The sequence below is a fragment of the Chelon labrosus genome (assembly GCF_963514085.1).
Source record: "Chelon labrosus genome assembly, chromosome: 2".
NCBI lineage: Eukaryota > Metazoa > Chordata > Actinopteri > Mugiliformes > Mugilidae > Chelon > Chelon labrosus.
In genome coordinates, this window is record NC_140338.1 from 20580936 (window position 1) to 20599561 (window position 18626).

An 18626-nucleotide genomic window follows, 5' to 3' on the forward strand; every position below is an offset into this window, starting at 1 on the left:
GCTTTTGACAAGACTTGCAACCGTCAAAAACTGGCACCACAAACGGGTGCAATTTTAAGACCTTAAAATAGAGCAGCAAAAAAATGTTGATTGAAATTTTCTGTTCTTGTATGGCTCAAAATAAAACGCCATCACGGGTCAAATTAAAGCCATGTCAAACATCCGACCACACTTCCGGAGAGAGTGGAGAGAAATTTAGGACCGTCCTCTCAAAATTAGTGCATTTCCCGGGCAGCAGGGTACCATTTGAGATTCTGCTCTGATCGTCTGCACCGAGCCAGACATCAGGCTGGGCTCTCCCCTCTGGCCTTGCTTCCCCCCCAGACACTCCCCCCCTTCCCTCTCAGCACACAGTGAGGGGTTGAGGCGCGCTTTCTCGTCGCTGATTTTTCTTCAGCAGCTGAATGCGGTTGTGGCAGTAGAACTTGATGGCTCGCCAGTCGCGGTGGTTGCTGACCAGCAGAGGGCACAGCTGCAGGCAGCGCTCGCAGTCAGCCTTGGCGGGGACCCGGAGCTCGTTAATGTTCTGAGTCAGGTGCTCTTCGACTGCCGCGCGCTCCGCCTCCGACCAGGGACGCTTCAGGACGCCCCGCTTTCCTACAACAAAGGAAAGATAAATACAGTTTTGATGTGTTTTAATAACAGTCGTGAGGATAGTGAAACCTTCTACCACTGGCGATCACACTCTTAAAACCACAGGAAGAAGTATAAAATCTGAGACAGCGTAAGTCATACAGTAGAACTCTGAGATAATAAAACTTATTCACTTCTTTTCCTCCTCTTCTCTTCCAAAAGTGAACTATGAAACTCACCTGATTTAATGTCAACACAGGGAAATTAAAGTGTGTAGTAGGTTGAGTCGATGAATTAAAAGAAATAAGAACTTGGCAGAGAGATTGCTGAACAACACAGGATATTCTGAGGACTAACTGAACACACTAGAGACAGAGGAAACACAACCAGCAACAAAAGAATCTCGACAGGCACAAGACCAAGGAGTAGCAAACACAAAAAAAAATCTTATTTTTTGGGTTTAAAAAAATGGGTCAGCCGCACATTGTGAATTCTTCTTTGACAAAGTGTTCAAAGTTTTTGTCCTTTTTAGATTCCAGCCTGTTTAGTTCACTCTATGGATGTGAGCAATTAAGCGATTTCTGACTCTGCTGAAAAACTCTGTTCTCCCGACTTGAATCACTTCAAAGCCATAATGAGTCCGCAATGAAAAAAAATAATTCAGAAAATCAATCTGCTTCGTTATTTTGTCATTGGTGTAGCTCTGAAGTTCAGCGTAGGGATTCTTTTGAATATTAGCTTTTAAACTATACATTTTACTGACTGACGACGACTGGCACTACCTCCAGTTAGACTTAGAGATCTATTTCAATCCACTACAATGTCACTAGACTTCACGTCACATAATGGATTCATCCCTTAATATTTTATTAATGTTTGCAATAGATTTGAACTTAAAATCACTGTATATAAATATGCCTCTATGTATTAACTGTTCTTTATTAAAAGCAGATAATCTTAACCATTGTAGGAATATTTCACCTCCAAAGACAGACTGTCTCTCTGACAAACCAAAGACTGAAACTTTTATTTTGTATTCTTTCTCCTCTTTTTCTTAAAAGATGCTGTAGCTAACCTGAACACACACACGTTTAATTTATAATCGTATACGCACAATCTTTAGTGTTTCATTAAATTGTGCGGGTACCCTTACATGTGATACATAAACAAACCTGATTTAGGCTGACCTGAGCCTCTCCTGCGGTTGGCGGGCGGAGGTGGAGGAGGTGGAGGGGGCGGCTGGATGTTCTTGAGCTTCTTGGGTCGCCCCACCCGCCCATTGTTCTTGCCCTTTCTGACATACAGCAGGGTAGGTGTAGGGTTCAGAGCAGGAGCAGCGGTGGGCACCTCAGCCTTTTCCTTCACATGCTCCCCTTCAGACTCTCCCTCCGAGTACGAGTCTGCAGAGTTGCCTGACATAACTAGAGGAAAGAAAGAGCAGGATTGTGTAAGTCTAATTTGTTACTAATCTCTGTGTATCCAATAAAACTCCAATCGCACACAAACTTTCACAAAATCTGGAGAGGGGTCACAGTCCAGATAAAATGAAGGGAGGGATGAAAGTACAACAGATGAAGACATTAATGCCACTGATTCATCCAGCCATTCATCAGTCTCACCATCCAGTTCCAGACAGATGTGATTCAGGCTCATTCCCCTGAACAGCACTCCATCTCTCTCTCCACACAGCACGACTCGGCCAACTCTACCCATCAGGCCTGGGTCTTGGCCGATTCCGGCACAATTCTGAGTCACATGGTACTCCCTCTCCAGGAAGTGCTCCAGCCTCTCCACAGCGCTGCCTCCTGGCTGTCCGGGCTCCTCTCCTTCTCCTAGAAGCAGTAGCTGGGTCAGGATTGCCACCTGGCGGCGAACCCTGGTCTGTGTCAGGGCACGGGGATTGCGGGTACCACTTGAGCGAGCCAGGCTGCGGAGGAGGTCAGTGCCACGCAGCGGAGTGGCAGGGGAGTGGTAGGGCCGGGCAAAGACATACGGGTTGGTGGGGTCAACTCCCACATCCTGCCGTGTCTGCAGGAGAAGCTCCAGACAGGGCTCACAGTGAGGGGGAAGGATGAGGGGCTGGACGCGTCCACGTTTCCCCTGGACCCCAACTCTAGGGAGGTGAGGAAGCACCAGGCGCTCGAAGGGGGAGAGGGAGGCCTCCAGTGGTGTGAGGGCCGGAGGAGCGCCAGGTGGGACAGGAACAGGGCACTGAGGAGTATTGCGAGCACGGTATTCAACGATGGAAAGCTTGGAGACCTCACACTCGCGTCGCCGGTTATATAGGATGAGGAGCGCCAGGCTGGAGTGGCAGAGGAGGCGCCAGGCCTCAGCAGACTGCAGCTGCCGAGACAGGGACAAGAAGGCGGAGTGCTGCAGCCGACGGAGATACAACACCAGAGAGGACAGCGATGAGAGGAGGGGCAGCATGTGGTGACGGCCCGAACCACTGAGAAAAAGAGAGAAAGTGAACTATTAATTCAGTTTATTTTTTTATTTATTACCTCGTATGTCCAGCAGCAATAAGTAGGGTTTCATCTCATTTCATCGGACTCATGTCCGATGAAATGAGGGCATTCATTTTCTATACATTCCTCGATCTGATAATCTATATCCTTGAATTCATACTTAATTTATTTGTTTAAGTTATTCCAACTGAATGAATAATGTTATTTAGTAGCAGGAAGGTAAGTTTCAGGTTGTTGTGTCGACTCCGGTGAGTTAGTGAGTGTCAACAGTTGACTCTGATCATATTTTAATGCAGTAACTGTAACTGTAAGCAGTAATTATTATTAATAACTGTAATCAAGAGAACAGATGAAGTAATTGCAGGGTATACGATATTAGCCAGTTTGCTCACAAAGTAGCTAAAGACATCAGGTTACCTCAGTAAGTCCTTGTCCTTCTCTTCTGTCCCACTTTCATCCTCTACCTCCATCACCCCATTCTCCTCCTCCTCTTCTTCTTCCTCCTCCTCCTCCTCCTCCTCTTCTTTTGGTGGCTTTATGTCTTTGGCCAACTTGCTGCTGAAGGACTGGGGACACACCAGCTCTACATCTTCCTCCTCTTTAGGCCTCTTCACCTCCACGACCTCTACATCTTCATCCTCATCCTCCTCTTCCTCCACCTGTCTTTCTTTCTTAGGTCTCCTCATCGCTGCCTTCCTGGACTGCGTCACAGTCACAGGGGGTGGGCTCCTCTTTAGGACAGACACAGGCACTGCGTTTTGTCCTCGTGGAGGAGTCAGCATAGGAGGAGTCGTGTTCCTTCCAGACGAAGCAGGGGATTGGTTGGCTGCCGTGAGAGTGGGCGGAGACATAGAGAGGTCCTGGACACCACTTTGTGCAAGATCTGAGCTGCGACTCTGTCCTGTGGTGTGTGACAATTTTGAGGGCTGCTGCGTGTGAGCTGTGGCGGGGCTTGTGTTTTGTGCATGCAGACGGGGCATCTGTGTGTAGCGCTCCACAAGGGCGGAGCACACATCGGGCTGGTGGGCGTGATGTTTGTCTAAGTGGCGCCCCAGGGAGCGGAAGTGGCGTCCACAGTACTCGCAGGTCTGGCGCATGGAATCTATGGACACTCCTCCTCTAGGGACATTTGTGGAGATGTTGGTTGTGTTGTTGGAGCCCAGGGGAGCCGGAGGCTTGAATACAGGCTTAGCTGAGGAGGAAGGGGAGGAGGACGAGCAGGGAGGGGAGGACTGCGTTGAAGGATGGGATGAAGGAATTGGACGATTGTGATGAGGAATGCTGGAGGGGGAAAGAGTCGGTGGCCGTCCGGGTGGTGTCCGATGGGGCGTCTTCTTCTTTGAAGGAGTGCCACGACGTTTCTTTCGCCGGCGTAGTGCACGGCCGCGTGGGCTCGAGCTGTCCTCATCTCCGATGTCTGAGTCACTGGCATCGGAGTGGGAGATAGGGGAGGAGGAGGGAGAGAGGGACCAAGAGGGGGTGACATATTCCTGCTGCTGATGCTGTTGCTGTTGCCGCTGCTGCTGCTGCTGCTGCTGCTGCTGCTGCGGGGCTGTCAGAGAGAGGGGCTCATCCTCCTGGAAGTGAAAGAGTGACAGACAGCGGTCCTGAAGTATGTCATGCAATAAAATAAAAATTAAAACTAATTAAAAATTCATTCAAATTGCTTTTTTTGTGGAAATAACCTAAATAGTCACAGCTGTTGTGGAAAGCTGCCACCATTGAGTCTGTCAGTATTAAAGTTAAACATTAAAACATTAACATTAAAAGCATGTTTAACTTTTATTAATCTAATTAGATTCAGAGTCAGGAGAGTTATTAAAGTTGAGTGTCACTGGTAAGAGAATCGACGGTGTATTGACAGAGGCCGATAAGCGACGGCTGTAATGTTTCCCAGCTGGACCATTTAGTATGCAGAGAAAAAAGAAATCACAGAGACACTGAGCATAAGCAGTTAAGATAACTTATGCTGTTTGCTTTAAAGGAGTTTAACGGACACCTCTGGTCATTACTATACATAATAAAACAATTATCGAGAGAAGTAGGAGGAAGAATCCATCATAATGATTATAATTAACATTGTCCACCCACGTCCAGACGGACAGGTGACACACTGCGGTCACAGGTGTATATAACAATCACATCAACATTTGCTCACTAAACACTTGTGTTTGTGTTGTAAAGAGTCAGTCATGGGTTTTACTGCACTGGTGTCAAAATGAAATGAGCTGACTGGATATACAGCAGTGGATGGATGGAAGGTTTTTTAATAGAATAAATCAAACTGTTGAATTTGGAGGAAATAGCTTCTTAAATGTGCAAAAGCTTCCTGATTTTTTGTCATAAATCAATCCACTGTTTGCAGGCAGTCCGCCCTTTCATGCTTTTACATCCTTGATCAGTTTTGCAGTTTAAGCATCATTTGTAATTGTGCTGTTGTGAAATTATAACTTTGCAAACTTTTTAATATTTCGAAGTTGCGGGCAGGTTAAATGGAGTTTTGATGTGTGATTCCCATTTAATCTTTAATCTTCTTAGGCTACACACACTGAAACACGGGACTCTGATAACTCCATAGGTTGGTTGACGGGATCGGTTGTAATTATCTTTCTAAGAAATCATATTTTCTCATTCCCTGAAGCCAGACCACCTGTCCCTGAATTTATGCCCGAATATGACATAAGAACTGAGTCTGACTATGGCAGTTCTCTCAGTCATTCTGGCAAAGCAGACAGCAACACTACTGTACACATTAGCCTTGGGCTCTGCACTATGGAGGACAAGCCGGTCAAAGCAGCGACTGGCAATTCACACTTTTTTTTTTGTTTTGCAGTTGCTGAATTCCTTCAACCCCAGCAGATTTTAAAAAAATTAGTTAACTACTAATTATTAGCACAGTTTTTGCTCATTGTTTGCAGCTGTTTTGAAAGATACTTTAAAATTTTCATCAAAACGGATCAAAACTTCTAATATAAGAGCCAAATATTTTGGACAAATTACCAAACTGGGAGAGCTTCGTGCCAATCCAAGCCATGGAAGCGCTCTGTGAGTCACACTGGGCGTTGTTTGAACTTGACAAGTTTGACTGAAGTACAGACTATGGAGGAAGGATGCAGTACTGTCATTCTGTAATCGGAAAAAACGGTGTAATTGTGCACCTTGTATACCTGGCTCTCCCAGGACCACACAAGTTACCTCCCAGTGCGTTCATAATAAAAAAGACGTAGCAAGAACAGGTCCCGACATTTGGACTGTACTTGATCAGATAAGTCATTTAAATTGGAACAGTATTTGGGCGGCAAGTAATCAAAATTACATTTTGTAAGTCTGTGTGTTTTTAGGAAACATTTGCTGTTTTTCTTTTACCTTTTTGATATTGTTGTTATTCTCTGTGTCAGAGTTACACTCATGCTGCGCTGGAGACACAGTACCACGGAAACCCTGTGGGACAAAAAGCACTTACGTTAAAACAGCCGACACAATGTTCCTTTATGTTTACCATCACAATCAGCCTGAGCTGTCACTCAGAAATCAGGAGGATACCCAGGAATATTTGGCCGTGAGCACCGATGTTGATTAGGACTCATTTACAGACCGAACTAAAGAAGAGATATGCTTTAAAGGACCGTCAAGTTCTTTTGAGGATTTAAGGATGGGATTGCAATTCAGTCAGAAATACTAGGTAAAGAACAGATCAACCATTTAATAACAGAAACCCAAAAGACTGTGTTTCGGATTGAATCTCACCAAATAATTCAAATTTGAAGGAACTCTGAGCAGCCTCGGTTCCCCTTCAACCCCTGATGTCCGTTTAATTTCCTTGAACGGATATCGACATCATCATTTTGTTGAGTGAATTGATCCAACCCTAACGATATCCATTAAAGGAACAGATGCCATGTAATAACCATGGTTACTGTTGCTAAAGCACTATAGGTAGAAGGAGAGCTGGAGCTCAGCCATCACCATGGTAACCCCATGCCTTGCTTGGCTTGTGTGTGTGTGTGTGTGTGTGTGTGTGTGTGTGTGTGTGTGTGTGTGTGTGTGACAGACAATGAGTGTGTGAAGCTGATCAGGAGTGTGTGAAGACACATATGGCTGCCTATTCACAGTCTTCACAGATATTCACAGTGTGTGAAAGTTTCTATACCTATGAGGACTAAGTGACATGCCAAGGATGGAATAATTGAGATCATTTCTTCAGCTTAACGTACTGAAGTGGTTGGTTTTAGATTCGAAATTGGGATCAGAGTTGAGGTTGAAATTAGGTTAGATTAAGAATTAAGGCTGGACACGTTAAATGAGATCATTAGACTGGAAAGGTAAGGCAAACAAGAGCAGCTCTATCCAGTCAACACATAATATCCTGTTCAGGTTACTGTTGGTGGGAAGAGTTTCGTATTTTCCCAGCACGGAGCCTCGGCTCTTCAGTTTGGACAAGAAGTTTTGATATTTTTTGTAAATCTTTTGGTTTTCTGACAATATGTTTGGCAGCTAAACTGCCCTATTTGCAGTGGAAATATCAGGGCATTGTTAGGTTGCCTATATTTGTCTAATATCACCAGAAGGGATCAAATGTATAGGCAGGTAATTGGTTTAAGAGTGTAAAACTGATTATTTGTAGGGTGAAGGATGAGGGAATAAATGTCCTCAAAGGTCCTGATAATATCAGAAACACTTATGTATAATGTATGGATACGTCTGTTGTGGCACTGACCAGGTTCTCTCCCCACTCCGTCAGGCTGTAGTCCACAGTGATCTCCTCTCCCTTGGTGATGTCTCGGATGGCGATAACGACCAAGCGTACCTGGCTGCCACAGTGTACCTCCCGGATACGGCAGTTAGGGGAGGGAGGGAAGGAGCTGGCTGTCGGGGCCGGAGCAGAGGCCGCCGGGGCAGCTTGAGCTGTGGATGCTGGGGTCAGAGAGCGCGCTTGAGCTGAAGTCGCGGTGGCCGGGGCAGGAGCAGGAACTGGTGTTGGGGTTGGGGCTGAGGAAGCAGCTGAAGATGGAGCAGGTGTAGAGGCTGAGCAGGAGCTGGTCCTGGATCCAGCGGAGACTTTACCGTGAGCCATCTCAGATGGATCACTAGCAGGTGAAAGAAAGAAGTGGAAGATTGTAGGTCAAATTCATCACATTCGCTACAACATTAAAATCACTAAGAGGTGAAGTAAAGTACAATTCAATGTTTTGCTGGGAAACTTTTGGACCTGGTATTTGTGTGGATGTTACTTAGACATGTACCACCCACCTAGACCAGACCAGACACCCCCACCCCATAGCAATGACACTCCTTAATGGCAGCAGCCATCCCCAGCAGGATGTAGACTGACACAGACACACACACAAAAACACTTTAGGAACAACTCAGAAAACATTAAAAACAGCACAAGGTGTTGACCTGGCCTCCAAATTCACTAGATCCCAAACTGATCAAGTATCTGTGGGACGCACTGGAACAAGCCTGATCCACAGAGGCCCCTCCCCTCAACCCATAGGACCCAAAGACCCCCACTAACAACATTTTGTTGCCAGACACCTGTGTCCATTCTCTGATGAGTCACAACTGTTTTGGAGGTAGAAGGGAAACCTACAAAATATTAGGAATATTCATAATGTTATGGCTGATCGTTGTATATTCTTGGTATTCTTTTGTTCTTTTCCGTTGCATCAGACTATGTAAATGGCTTTTTCATAACTTTCTGTCATTTTTTGACTAAATAAAATAGTCACAACAAATTAAAAATAAATGGCAAATGAAACAATACTGAAGGTGTATTTAATTACAGCACTGGCATCTTTCACTTTTGTCATATCCTAATGTATCTGGTTCATTGTGAGTACAAACGCTTTAAGGGTTGAAGCTTGACACTACTTATTATATCCAACTCTTGCATCCATGTCTCTGTGTGTGTCACATATTGCTTGAACATTAGGGACATTTCAACAGCAGTGACTGAATAAGAATATGAATATGAAAAACTATGTTTGCTTTTTCTAGCTGCGAGGTTTGCTTTTTTTTCTTTTACTGTAGGGCACAGCAGTCAAATGAATGTAAAACAAACACAAAGAATGCACACATACAAACATGTGTCAGTGCTTCAGGGCAGGGATCCTCAACCCTGGCCCACAGAGTGCTGCTGGTTTTCAGTCCTACATGCTAGTCAACTGCATTCCTCTGACATCTCACGTATAAATCAGCCACACTATGTGGTTGAAATATGTAGTGAAGATCAGCAACCATTTCGTCTTTTCTAAAACAGTAAAAGATGCTTCTTGCGGCAATTAATAGAAACACTGTAATTTACACTCACCAGATGTGAGGAGCTGGCTGGGTGTTGTAGAAAGGCCCGTCCAGATTGGGCCGTTTATTCTCTCCTGCTTCCTTCCTATCACCTGAGAGGACAGCAACAGTCGGTATAAAAGGATTACACACAAGTATGCGGACACACACACACACACACACACACACACAAACACAAAGGTCATCACCCCATCTCCTCCAGCACACACACACAGGTGCGCATAGCAGCACATACATAGGCAAGCACACCAATACTGACATGCACAAAAGTAGGTCACACTCACTTACACACACTCCACCCCCGCACCAATCGCAGTCACACAAACATACACACACACGCCACACGCTAACATGTACACACAACATGCACAGTTGACGTCTGTAAGAATATGGCATGCAGATATAACACACGCAAACACACACACACACACCTGGGCCGAAGCTGTGTTCAGGCACGCTCTCCTCCTCAGTGTGTGTAACAAAGACTTTCACTGGTGTCCCTTTTCTTTTCCTCCCACAGCCGCGCCTGCAGAAAATGCACAGACACACAAATGCGCACAATTATCATTTAATCAATCGGCTTACTGGCCAAACTTCACATCAATCAGGTCAGAGTGGGATCAATAAGCTGGCCCCCTAATCAGTGCAAACTGTGCCCCCCCCCCCGCTTCCTATGTAATAAAAAAACAACACATAGTAAGTAGACAATGATTATTTAAATTGTTCTTTACTGTGTATGAGTAAAATGTAGCGCAGTTTTAGATTTCCCCTTCAATTTGGAGGAAATCGGTTCAGAGCCCTGAGAAACACATTTATTGGGCACGCTGATTTTATAACGTGTACTGGAGCAATTTAAGTAATTAGTTTATTTTTTGATTTGAATCTCTAAGAGACTCTATGTTCAATCTGAACAAGATGAAAATCTTGTCACCACACACCAAACCGCTCAATAAATAATAATTAATAAACACTATGTAAGAAATAGTATTTTTCTTGCTGCTTAAGAATCATTTCTAATATTTCTGAAACCCACTGTGCAGCCACGTAGGACAAGCATTAAATGTAACACTCGATGTTAAAAGAATTGTTTTCTAGCTTGCAGTTTTCCTTTTTGATACTACTGCTGACACATAATGTATTTCCACCACCTGTTGATCAGTGGATTAGTGTGACACCAACGGTATGAGCATCCTCATGCACCTGACAAACCAAACAAAGACCCATTAATGGGAAAGCTGCTTCATAGCAATATAAGAGGTAAATTTAATTTTTAATCATGGAAAAACATGTTAAAGAAAAATACTACTAAACACACCAGCTTTCAGTACCTGACAGACACGATGGCCTTAGACATAACCTACACGCCCCAGCTGTTATTGGTCCAAAATGTATTTCCCTGTTCATGCCTCTCAGCTGAGGGAAAAGCACAGAAATTTTACCTCCTTCTGCCTCCAGCAAGCCATCTACTCAGACATCCTCTCTATTTTCTGCATTGTACAGGTTTCACTGACTGTGTGTTCAACATTTATTTAATTCAACTCCAACCTGTGTCACTCAGTTGCAGCGGCCATTGTACGAAGCACACAGAGAAACTCAACACAGCTGGATAGTCGCCGACTATCGATTTAGCGGTGTAATTACTAAACGATGCCGACACACCAGCACACTGGTATAAATGCTTTCACCAGCATAGCCTCCTATACTGTAGGCTCTGCATAGGCCTGCTGTGAGAAGAGAAACCAAGCTTTAGACACTTACTGCTAGAAACAGTTGGTATTTTCGTTAAATGGATATTATCATATATCATAATATTATCATATTATGGCTTGAAGTAAAAATGAATAAAAACAATAATCCACTTGAGGCTCCAGCCCCCCCTCGACCCTTCACAGTACGAGCGATTACAGAAGATGATGATGAATAATCCACTTGACAAATTTATTTGTTCGTCTATCTGAATTTAAAGTTTAATTTAAACTTTCTCACCTTTTCACAGACTGCCGTCAGTCAAGCGGCAGACGCAAATTAATTTTTTGAATAATGACCAGACCAGTCATAGTGAGCTTATGAGATCTGGTTAGGGTTTATCCTTGAGCCCATGACCTCTGTATCACCACTAGGAGCGTGCCATTACCCCAGAGAGCATGAATGCAGCCACCTGTGTGAGCCCAGAATGGCAGAGGGAGAGATTATCTCCTTCAGACTAAACCCATGCCAAAACAGCGACGCTCCGGAGAGCCAAACTGATCCTGCCTCCGCCGAATCTGGGCTAGTTCTGTTACCACAGTTCTCAATATTGTTTTCCGTCAGTCTATTTTTTACTCACATGACATTGGAGGCTCTTAAAACTAGGCCATAGGAAGATCGTGCTTTGGATTTTGAAGTGTTCATTACTGTCTGTGTTAGTATATGTGTGTGTGTGTGCGGCCGTGTGTGTGTGTGTGTTTGCACGCAGACAAGAGACCAAAAGAAGAGAACAGAGAAGAAGAAGAAAAAAAATCAGGAGGAAAAAAAAAAGGTTTGAAGAGAAAAAGTGAAGCAGCAGAAAACACAGAGAGGGAGAAAATAGGAAAAGGGAGCAAAGAGGAAAAAGGACAGAGAGAGAGAGAGAGAGATATTCATTCAGCAGAGATATCAACCAGACCCACTGTCTTTCTATTGATCCACTCCACTCCCTTCTGGACTAGTGATACAGAGCACACATGTCTGTCAGTCTGTCCGTCCGTGTGTGTCCGTGTGTGTGTGTGTGCGCGCTTAAGAGACTGCACAAGATGAGCATGTGCCTGCATTCGTGTTCACATATGTGCAGACTTTCTCCCCCTTGTAAAGATTTTCCTCTCTGCGACAACCGGCCGCACAAATGTTGGCTTTGAAAATAAAACTAAAAAAAAGATCAAACATCAGAATCACAATTGTGCATTTCAAGGGGCATAACAGCAGCACCCTGACGCAACTTATTATCAACAGGGAACAAAAAAAGTTAAATAAAAAAAAACAAAAAATGACCACAACATTGACCACGTTTACATGGTCTTTAGTATCCTGAATTTGATCGGGATATTTAAGTATCCCGTTTTCGTGTTTGTCCATGTAAACACCATATCCCGAATTCAGAAATCCTGATATGCCCATTTCCCGATTTCAAGAAACCCGGCTTTGCTACCTGGAGTACTCCGATAGAAGCCGGGATACTGAAGCATGTATACACCTTATCCCGATTTCTGACGGCTGCCCACTGTCTGCGCAGGCGCGAGTGACGCAAAGTGACGCACTAGATACACAAACAACATGGCGGCAACGAGAACGTCTCGCTTTTGGAGCGACGAAGAGACTGAATTTTCCCTTAAAGTAATGAAAGAACTAAACATAACGACGTGTTTAGATGCAGAAAACACCGACATGCTGATGTATTCAAATCTGTTGCGGAAAAGCTACGTGAGGCTGGTTTTCCACCTCGCTCCGTTGAACAAGTTAGGTCGCGTTGGAAAACATTGAAAAAGACGTGAAACACGCATGCGCAGATAGGATGCAGCGATCGGAAAACGGGATACTGTTATTTATCATGTATACGGGGATATGAATAACCGGGTTTCTCTGTGTTCCATGTAAACACCATATCCCGAATATGCTCAAAGCCGGGATAAGCCTCAAAATCAGGATACTAAAGACCATGTAAACGTGGTCATTGTTAAAGTTACATGACAATGTAATATGCTACGAATTATAAAACAACACATTGATTAGAAGCTCTGTGGCAACTATCATCGCTCACCACACAGTGCTGCATTTATGATGAATATGATGAACAGCCGCAAAAGAAGCTTTAATTCAACGCAGGGCTGGGCATTACGGCTGTAATCAGTATTAAAATATAATGAAACTATTGTTCTTGAACTGGAACACATACAACACAGCAGAGTAAATAAAGAATCGCGTCATAATATCATAATAAATGTTCAATCTGGACATTGGAAACGATGCATCCTAACCTGTATCCAGACCCTATGCTTGTATACACTCAATATGAAATCAAACAAGTACCGTATTTTCCGGACTATAAGTCGCTCCGGAGTATAAGTCGCACCAGCTAAAAAATGCATAATGAAGAAGAAAAAAACATATATAAGTCGCACTGGACTATAAGTCGTATTTTTGGGGGAAATTTATTTGAATTAATCGGAGACCAAGAACACATTTCATCTTGAAAGGCAAGTTATAGTAATAACAATAGAACAACGGGCTGAATAGGTGTCTGGTATGTTAACAGCTATTCAGATAACTATAGCATAAACAACATAACATAACAAGTTTACCAAACTCTCGATCTCACTCCAAATCACTAAATCCATTGAATTCTTCATCCTCTGTGTCACTTCTAAGCAACTCCGCGAACTTCGGAGGTAGACGGCGCACCGTCGCTATTACGCAGGAGTAAAAGGAGTAGCAGATACTGGCACACAAGCCTAGAGTGCCCTCTCGCGGCTGTCAGTATGAAAATAACGAACACGTGAAATTATATATTTTAATATATAAGACGCACCTGAGTATAAGTCGCAGGGCCAGCCAAACCATGAAAAAAAGTGCGACTTATAGTCCGAAAAATACGGTACATTCATAATTAAATTAACCAACCAGCAGCCCAATTACAGATTTAGAACTGCACAATGTAACGTAGCCTCTTGCTCTTCTCTTAAAGATTCAGGACTCAGACGTCTTGTGTAAGTATGCTTTTTTTGAAGTCGGACAAAACCAATTTGGGGGAACGGTTCAGTGTAGCGTGGCCGGTCGACTGAAAAGTATGCAGTTCTGTCGGTACGGGGAAGGCTAAATGAAGAATGTAGTGTGAGTTAACACATAAAAGGCTAACCCTTTAAAATGACTGAAATGTGCAGGAGCAAATAGTTACGTTACGCAGCGACAAACATGAACTAAACTGAACAACGAAACAATAAAAAATTAGCTAATCTCTATATTGTAGGCCAGAGCGGACTCGTCTGTACAACAATGCTGCAACAGTTTGTCACATACGAGGTTTAGCTCGCCGTCCTAAAACTACACATCCCAACAGGCTGGCACCTCTTACCAGAAAAACACAGTTTCCTCTGAGTTTATATTTTGCTGGATTATTTTGGGTCCTCACTGTGTCTGTGTGTGTGTGTGTGTATCCAGTCATGGTTCACTGAGTTTCTGGGAACTTTCTTGCCAACCAAATCTGTCTCACCTCCACTCCTTCAGCGAGCTGACCCCTCAATATCCCCCTCCATTCCTGTCTCACTCCCGTCTCACCCTCTCGATCGATTCTCTCATTCTTCTCTCCCATCTTCACTCCAGATAACACACACACACACACACACACACACAGCCCCTCCCGCCAACCCACACGCATGCACGAATACACACAAACAAGTCCATACTAAAAGACCCACATATGCGTGAGCACACATACAGACAACAGAGCTCACAGAGTCCACATGTGCACACACACAAACACACACACACACACACACACACATCCCTCCCCCTCCCTGGCCCACATGCATGCACAAACGCACACACACCCACACACAAACACAGAGGCACGCAAACAGGCGCTCAACACTCTCTCACACACACACACACACACCCCTCCCTCTCAGGCTTACAGGCACGCAAACACACTCACTCTCTGACACACACACACACACACACACAAATATCCTCTCTCCAGCCAAGCTCACATGCACGCACACACACACACACACCCCTCCCCCTCTGTAAAGCTCACATGCATACACACACGCATAGGAAAGCTCACTGAAGCGCACACACACACACTCTCTCTCTCTCTCTCTCTCTCTCTAGTGCTCAGTTTCTTTCTCCCTCTCTCTCTCAAATATCCAAACCCACAGTCTCATGTTCCATCTCAGACACACACACACACTGTTTTCCCCTCACCGACACACACACACACACACACACAACGGCGAGCTTGCACGCATTCAATCTGCACATTACAAATTCTCGGACTCACGCACATCGCCAACAATATATATTCATGTATACACACATGTTCAATCAAACACATTCTTCTTTGTCAGTCACAAACAAACAAATAATACTGACAGATACAGACTCACACTCACACACAACCTCTTGTCACGCAACTGTTTCTACTCCACATACGTCTGGCTTACACAAACACAATCACTCATACACACACACACACACATGCACCAACTCACTCAATAAGCCTAATGTATGCTCTGTCCTTCATGCAGACTCCTCTCACTTTCTCTAACACACACACACACACACACAAACAATCCTCAATAATAAAACAGATACACAAACACACACTCGCCTCCCCCTTTCTAATATATACCATACCACCCACACACAGTTTGCACATACACACAAATGTACTTTTCCTTTGAGCATGTACACACACACACACACACACACACACTGTCCTTTCCTCTTTCATAAACAAAGTAGATGCATAAACACTCTCCTTCCCTCTGTATGACACACACAAACACACTGCCCTTGTCTAGAAGCTACACACACATGAACAGACACACACACACACGCACACACAAACCTTGTGTCTGTCTCCCCCTTGACACACACCCCTCCCTTTCTTACTGACTGCAGAACAAACACACAGACAGACAGACACATACATACACACACACACACCTCTCCTTCCAGAACAAATACACAAACACAGAAAACACACACACGCAGCATATGTACTAGCTACCAAGCCTTCTTTTTCAGTTTCCAAGACACACACACACAGACACGCACACACACACACACACACACACCCTCCCCTTCTGTTTCAAAAGCTTGCACGCATGCAAGTGAATGTACACACGCACATCCTCACCCTGTCACGCACCCTCCCTTCTCTCTTAAACACACACTCACTATGTGCTCTCTCTCTCTCTCTCTCTCTCTCTCTCTGCAACACACACCCTCCATCTTCTCCTCTCTTTGAGACACATACACACTGTCTGTTACAGACACACACACACACACACACACATCCCCTCCTCTGTTCATCACAAACACACACACACACATCTCAGTTTCTTAAAGACAGACTCACACTCTCTCCTTCAGCACTTTCTGCAATGCTTCTATAGTACCATCAAAAAATAACACTGGCAGCACACACAATTAACACAAACACACACACACACACACACACTCCCTCTTTACCAATCATGCATTGGATTATTATCCCTACCAAAAACACACTGAAACCCACAAACCATTTGGTTACACATAAACATAGTCCTTCATGCTCACACAGACACACACATCCCCTCTCTCTCTCTCTCTCTCTCTCTCTCTAACACACACATGCACACACACAAACAAACACATTCCCTCCCCCACTCTCCTAACACACACGTATGCGCAAACACACTCTCCCCTCCCCTTCTCTGTGCCTCTAACACACTTCCCCTCTATCTCTGTCTCTCTCTCTCTCTCTCTCACACACACACATATAGATACACACATACAGTCACACACAAAAACACACACATACACTTTTTATATGCTCCTTCTCACGCGTGCGCGCGCGCACACACACACACACACACGCGTCCTTCACAGTCTCTCACAATCCTTTCTCTCTGTCTCTCTTCTGCCTCACAGTAAACACACCTCTATTCCCTTCACTCTGCTTTTCCACACACACAATTAGTTTCTCTCTTTCTATTTCATGTGTTTCTCCCTCACACACACACACACACACACACACACACACAGACTTACAAACAACAACAGGCATGCAGACTCGCTCACACACACAGAAAAACACATTTAAAACACATTTTCCCTTCTCTCAAACACACCCCGTCTTCCCAACACATACACACTTACTCATTCTCTGAACCACACACAAACTAACACAGCCGCACGCACACACACACACACTCCCGTTCTCTTTGTCACACACACACACACTCCTTGCACACTGCGCTCCCCTCCCTCTCTTCATCTCTCACTCACTCACACACACACACACACACACTGTCACGCACACACTCTCTCTCCCCCTCCCATCCCTCATACACACACTCTCCCTCCTCCTCCTTCTGCACTAGCACACACACACACACACACATATGCAGACACACATACTATCCCCCTCCCTCCCTCTCTCTCTCTCACACACACACACACACACACACAGCAGAGCTCCTTTCTCTCTCACGCTCTCTCCCCTCCCCGTGTTGTGTGTGTGTGCGCCTTTCTCTCACGCAATCACACACACACGCGAGCACGCGCACTACACACAGACGAGGGCGCGCACTTACAGAGCTGCACACACACATACAGTACAATAATTCCAACATCTTTGTATAACTTTGTCAGACTGAATGGCTGCACACATAGTGTTACTGAAAACTTTTGTTCTCCACACTTTGAGGCACATCATACTCAAACTCAAGCTTTTTGGATTCACCTGGAAAAAAAAGTAACAAGTGTGTGAGACACATGGAAATGTTGTTGTTGCTCGAAAAAAAGAAGCTGTGTGTGTGTGTGTGTGTGTGAAATGTCTCTTCACCTTGTCAACACAACCTCTACAGCAGGTACAATTCAGTGACAACAGCAATGGACACAAACTCGCGCACGCGCGCACCTCTTTGGAGCGTGGAATTAACCGTTAAAAAAAAAAAAAAAAAAAAGACAAGCTAGCACGAAACAAAACGCGCGTGTTTTCTCTTATCATCTCTTTTCCACTCGGAGCTTCGCTCAGTGACAAACTTGACATACAAACGTGTGATTATAAACTTTAGCTCCTTTTAAAAACACCCTCACACACACACATGCGCGCACACACCCACCCCAGTCTGGCTGTCATTGGGTAGGAAAACACTATCATGGAAGAGTTTTCTACTATTAGCTTTATGTTATGTTTCACGGTTTGCAGGCTGCCTCACCCCCGTAGTGGCGGCGCTGGTTTGACGCCTTCTCCGTCGCTGTCCAGGCTGTGTGGGTCCCGGTATTCGATGAGAGAGCGTATGGTCTCCGCCATATTCACGCCAGCGATCGCTGATCTTCCGCCGCTCCACCGTTCAGCCTCTCGCTCTTCTCTCCAGCCGCTAAACTGGCTCACACCAAGGTTATTCCAGCCGCTCCCACCGCAGCTGAGCGGAGGGGTGCGCAGCGAGGAAGCACTCCTCAGTTTAGTCGGCTGTGTCTTCTCAGTCAGCCGACATTAATCAGACGTCTCACTGTTAAACATACTTTAAACACCCTCACTCAATAGGCAGTAGATAT

General features: G+C 44.8%; 1 protein-coding gene across 1 annotated transcript; it reads right to left on the bottom strand.

The window, feature by feature from the left end:
- Positions 1–343: 343 nt before the first annotated feature.
- Positions 344–18418, bottom strand: LOC311494597 (uncharacterized protein; the record flags this gene model as incomplete). Its single annotated transcript, XM_084553712.1, has 9 exons — positions 18287–18418; positions 9776–9870; positions 9355–9436; positions 7759–8128; positions 6408–6482; positions 3459–4618; positions 2193–3022; positions 1761–1994; positions 344–597 (listed from the first exon to the last, which is right to left on the bottom strand). Exons 1-9 carry the CDS (start codon positions 18379–18381, stop codon positions 344–346), a joined length of 3195 nt encoding a protein of 1064 aa, XP_084409838.1. The 5' UTR covers positions 18382–18418.
- Between the last annotated feature and the right edge of the window lie 208 nt (positions 18419–18626).